Below are 4,975 nucleotides of genomic sequence, written 5' to 3' on the forward strand. Positions count from 1 at the left end.
ACCCCCAAAGGTGTTCCAGCGCCGCATGGATGGGGGCACCAACTTCTGGAGGGGGTGGGAGGAGTACGTCCACGGCTTCGGGAACATCTCCGGGGAGTTCTGGCTGGGTGAGGACCCCAAAACTTGGGGAGATTGAGGTCTGGGGTGGGGGTGAGACACTCGGAGTGGGGATGGCTGACGGCTGCAGGACGTGGGACAGAACCCTACTGGGATGCGGGGTGGAATCCTAGACGGGTGTGTGAGGTGGGGGGGTGGAGGGTGTGGGGCAGGGCCCCAGTTGGGTCTGTAGGATGGGGGATGATGATGGCTCGTGGGATGCGGGCAGGGAATGCGGCGCTGCACACACTGACAGCTTCTGGGCCCACGGAGCTGCGCGTGGATCTCCGGACGCCGTCAGACAGTGCCTTCGCCCGCTATCGGGATTTCGCCGTCGGTGGTCCTGAGGACAGTTTTCGCCTCCATCTCGGGGCCTACAGTGGCACAGCTGGTGTGTGTGGGGCTGGGGGGGGGGGTCTTGGGGGGCTCCCGGGGGGGTATTAGCGTTAACCTTGACTCATGGGAGGGTTCTTGGGGATACCCAGATCATTGGGGGGGGGATCCTGGGGAGAATAGGGGAAAGTCTATTTGCCCACAATGAGGGGGCCTTGCAGGGGTCTTTGAGATCATTGACCCATTGGGATCTCGAGACCACAGGGAGCCCACAAGGGATCTTGGGGAGGGGGGCTCTGTCCCCCAGGGTGGTCTCTATGAGGATGTGGGGACTCCTGGGGGTCCGTGGCACATCCTTGGGGCTCTGAACCCTATGTGGGGGTCCTGGAGGGCTCTCTTTGGGAGTCCCCATAACCTTGCTGTGGGTCCTACAGGGGATGCGCTGTCCTACCATGCTGGGAGCCCCTTCTCCACACGGGACCACGACCCTCGGGGCCGCCCTCGGCCCTGCGCCGTCGCCTACACCGGAGCCTGGTGGTACCGCAACTGCCACTACGCCAACCTCAACGGGCGCTATGGGGTGCCCTATGACCACCAGGTATGGCTATGGGGGCTATGAAGGGGTCTGTGGGGATCATCAACGGGTCTATGGGGGCATAAAAACAACCTGATGGGACAGGAGGGGGTCACTGTGGGGCCATGGGGGTTATGTGGGATAAATATGGAGGGCTGCCCCCCACAAGATCCCTTTAGCCTCATGAGTATGGGACCCTACAAGAGTTGTAGAAGCTGGAGCAGGGAAGGAAGTACTTTGGGGCCCCCTGTAGGGCCTATACGTGTCTGTAGAACCGCTGTAAGTTGCCTATAGGGTGTGACCAAATACCCCTCCCTCTCTGCAGGGCATCAACTGGTACCCCTGGAAGGGCTTCGAGTACTCCATCCCCTTCACAGAGATGAAGCTGCGGCCGCAGCGTGACTGAGAGCACTAGAAAGGTTGTGGGGCGCAGTGAAGCCTTTATGGGGTCAATAAAGCTGCGAGTAACCAGCACTGACCCACGCATCCCACACACTGGGCTCAGGAGCTATGGGGTGGGCAGGGCACGAGGCGCACACGGAACGGGGCGCAGCGCAGCACGGTGCCGGCGGTGACCCCCAAGTGGGGCAGAGCCCCATCAGAAGGCGGCTCCAGGCGGAATCGCTGTAGGATGTACCCCAAAAACACAAAGAGCTCTGCCCGAGCCAATGCCTCCCCCACACACGAGCGTGCCCCACAACCAAAGGGCAGCAGCGCTCGCCAGGGGGCCCCTGGTTGCAGGAACCGCTCTGTGGGGCAGAACAGAGGTCAGAGAATGGGTGCATAGGGAGGAACCCACCCTGAGGTTCGGGGCCCACATCTGTGGGGTGGACCCACACGTACCGGGTAGGAACTCATCAGGACGGTCCCATATCTTGGGGTCGTGGTGCGCAGCGAAGAGGTTTGGGATAATGATGGATCCCGCGGGCACTGGAATTCCTGCAATGCTGGGAAGGGACAGACTGCTGCTGGGATGGACTGGGAGAGCCTACAGTGGCCAACTGGGGACATACTGGGGCTTAATGGGGGCTGATGAGCTCTACTCGGGCTGACCTACTGGTAGGTCCGTGGTCTCCAGCAGTCCACACTATTACAAACTGGTCTACATTTGTTCATTCTAGTGCAAAACACTGACAGGGGTGCATGGTTCTGCAGGCAGATATATGGCTCGCACTGGTTGGTACTAGTCCCCACTGGTCTGTATGACCCCATACTGGTCCATACTGGTGCATTACTGGCCATACCTGGAGTGGCGCCGGGCGCAGTGGGGCAGCGCGAGAGGCGCAGGGGGACGCAGGCGAAGGGTCTCGGTGACGGTAGCACGGAGCAGTGGCAGTCGTCCCATGTCCCCTGGCTTTGGGGTCCCCGTGGGGCCCAGCACCTGGTGCAGCTCTGCACGCACCCGGTCCTGCACCTGGGACGGGGGATACGTGTCAGAGCGTGTCACCAAGTGTCACATCGGGTCACTCGTGGGGTGGCCCTTCCCTGCACGGGGACACAGACATCGGTGTGGTACAGAGGTGACATGAGTGTGACACTTTGGTGATGGCCGTCGTACAGGGGACGCCAGGGACACAGGTGGGGACACCCCAGGGCCATTATCCACACAGGGATATGGACATGGGTGTGACATGCATGTGGTGCAATGGGGAAGTGCAGTAGGGGAGGGGACACCCAGCACACACGTGGGGACACGCTGGGGGTACGTGGGGATGGGAGACCGGAATGGGAACCGTGGGAAAACAGATGTAGGTGTGACACGGATGTGACGTGGTGTCACCTGGGGGTGGTGCAGCAGGAAGGCCACAGCCCACAGCAGAGCTGCCGCTGTCGTTTCGGTGCCACCGATGAAGAGGTCCACAAGGGCCATGTGCAGGCGGTCCCCCCCCAGTGGCCCCATAGGGACAGTGGGGTCCCCCCCCAGCAGTGCCCCCAGCACTGTGTCCCCGGGGGGGGATGCGCAGCCCTGTAGGGACATGTGTTACCCCCTGCAGCTGTGTCCCCCCTCTGTCCCCATGTCCCCACATCCCCACCTGGTGCCATCGGATCTGGGTCTCCACGAAGGCGTCGCGGCGCTCCACCAGGCGCAGCAGCTCCCGCAGCCCCGGGTTGGGCAGCACCTGTGGGGCACAGGGACCCCCCCCAGTGCCCTACAGACCTCCCCTGGGCACATAGGGACCCTATACTCCATCCCAGCCCCATATCTCCCCATAGACCCTTTTGAACCTAAGACAGGTGTTGAGAATCCCCCCGACCCCATACAAACCCCTTAATACCCTCCCAGGGCTCTATATAACCCCCTTAGCCCCCCTCTACAGACCCCCCCAGCCTCATCTATAACCCCCCAAGGACAATATAGCCCATTCTCACTATAGACCCCCACACGGACCTATCCCCCTTCCCAGCCCCACGCTGATCCCATAAGCCCTATAGGGCCCTGTAGGGCTCACCCTTAGTGGAGGCAGCACATCCAATGCCCGCACGCTGGCCCAGCCCCACACCTCCAGCAGTTCCACCACACAGCGTGTAAAGGAGCGCACCTCTGCCTCAGGGGGCATCTGTGGGGCACAGGGCTTGGGGTCACCCCAGAGAGATTCCTGGATCCCCCCAGAGACTTCTGAACCTAAAGAGATATGTGGTCATTTGGGTCCCTCTAGAGGTGGCTGTGTCCCCAAAGGGACACTTGGATATCTGAGATCCCGAGTGGCCCCTGAGCATTTAGGATCCACCCTCCTTGGACACCTGGGTCCCCTCCAGTGGCATCTGACATCTGAGACCCCCCCTGCAGTGACACCTGAATCCCCCCGCTCCCTGAGGTGACACCTAGACCCCGCATCCCCCCCGGTGTCCCCACCAGGTCCCCGAAGGCGAGGCGGCAGATGGTGCTGCAGGTGTGGAACGCGAATGCCTCAAAGAGGTCCACTGGGGCAGCCCCGTAAGAGCTCAGCTCCTGTGGGGTGGGAAATGGAGTCACTGAGGGGGTGCGGGTGCCCCACAGGGGGTTGGGGTGAATCAAGGGGACGGGCAGCTCAGCCCTAGACGAGATGGGGTCCACCTGGGGTTGGAGGACCCCGTGTTGGGATGCTCACCTGGCACAGCGCCCAGCCCTGCAGCTCCAGGAGGGGCTCCAGGTGTCTCACAGCCCGCGCCAGTGCTCCTCGTGTTGCCCCCCGCTGCCGTCGCCACTCTGGGGATGCATCCCCCAGCGCCAGGTCCTGCCCCCCCCGTGATACCAAGGACGCTGTGGGGTGACACCCATATCACCCCGGCACCCATGGGACCTCAGACGGCCGTAAGGATCATTGGGGACCCGCCCAGAGTCCCCCAGGCACCCACTGAGACCTGTCCAGCTCCCATGGGGACTGTTAGAAACATTCCCCCACCCCAAAAAACGCAACCAGACCCCTTCAGAGATCATGGGGACCCCCAGGACCCCCTCCAGATACCCAACAGGGACCTGTAGGGACTCCCCTCCACTCAAAACCCAGGAGGACCCCTCAGAACCCCCGCAGACACCAATTAGTACCCTCCAGAACCCCCAAACCCCCTCAGATATCCGTAGAGATCTTCGTGGACCCCTCTTGGGACCCTCTCCAGAACTACAAAACCCAAAGAACCCCCCCTTAAAGATTCACAGGGACCCCCCCCCCCTCTGACTCACCCCAAACCCTCGTGGGGAGCCCCCAACCCCTGCAGCTCCCCCATACCCAGGTAACTGTGGGGGCGTCCCACGAAGTCCCCCCAGCGCCGTGCCAACGCCTCACGGATGGCGGCTGCAGAGCTCAGCACCACCACCTCTGGGGGGGGGGAGGGGGGGGCAAGAAATGAGTGGGTTGGAGGGAAGGGACCCCCATGGGGACCTTGAAACCAGGGGTGTGGGGAGAAGTGAGAGGTTAAAGTTTGGGGGGGGGGGGGTTGGCAGGGGTTAGGGATCCCAAATTATTTTTGTGGGGGGTAGAAGGAGGGGACAAA

The 4,975-nt window shown here is 62.2% G+C and overlaps 2 protein-coding genes across 2 annotated transcripts in view; one reads left to right on the plus strand and one right to left on the minus strand.

The window, feature by feature from the left end:
* Nucleotides 1-1,474, plus strand: part of LOC104913619 (tenascin-X) — a 28,699-nt gene extending 27,225 nt beyond the window's left edge. Inside the window, 4 exon segments of the mRNA XM_031556049.1 lie at nucleotides 11-107; nucleotides 326-487; nucleotides 864-1,027; nucleotides 1,329-1,474. Coding sequence (XP_031411909.1) covers nucleotides 11-107; nucleotides 326-487; nucleotides 864-1,027; nucleotides 1,329-1,409 — 504 coding nt within the window. The 3' untranslated portion in view covers nucleotides 1,410-1,474.
* On the minus strand, nucleotides 1,424-4,909 carry LOC100538455 (steroid 21-hydroxylase; the record flags this gene model as incomplete). The annotated part of the gene is made up of 9 exons (XM_031556048.1): nucleotides 1,424-1,752; nucleotides 1,847-1,950; nucleotides 2,248-2,417; nucleotides 2,784-2,969; nucleotides 3,037-3,123; nucleotides 3,454-3,561; nucleotides 3,858-3,953; nucleotides 4,093-4,244; nucleotides 4,711-4,909. Coding segments are annotated over 9 exons (1,350 nt in total), but the record flags the coding sequence as incomplete, so codon positions are not given.
* Nucleotides 4,910-4,975: the final 66 nt, after the last annotated feature.

Source organism: Meleagris gallopavo, chromosome 18, assembly GCF_000146605.3.
Source record: "Meleagris gallopavo isolate NT-WF06-2002-E0010 breed Aviagen turkey brand Nicholas breeding stock chromosome 18, Turkey_5.1, whole genome shotgun sequence".
Taxonomy (NCBI): Eukaryota; Metazoa; Chordata; class Aves; order Galliformes; family Phasianidae; genus Meleagris; species Meleagris gallopavo.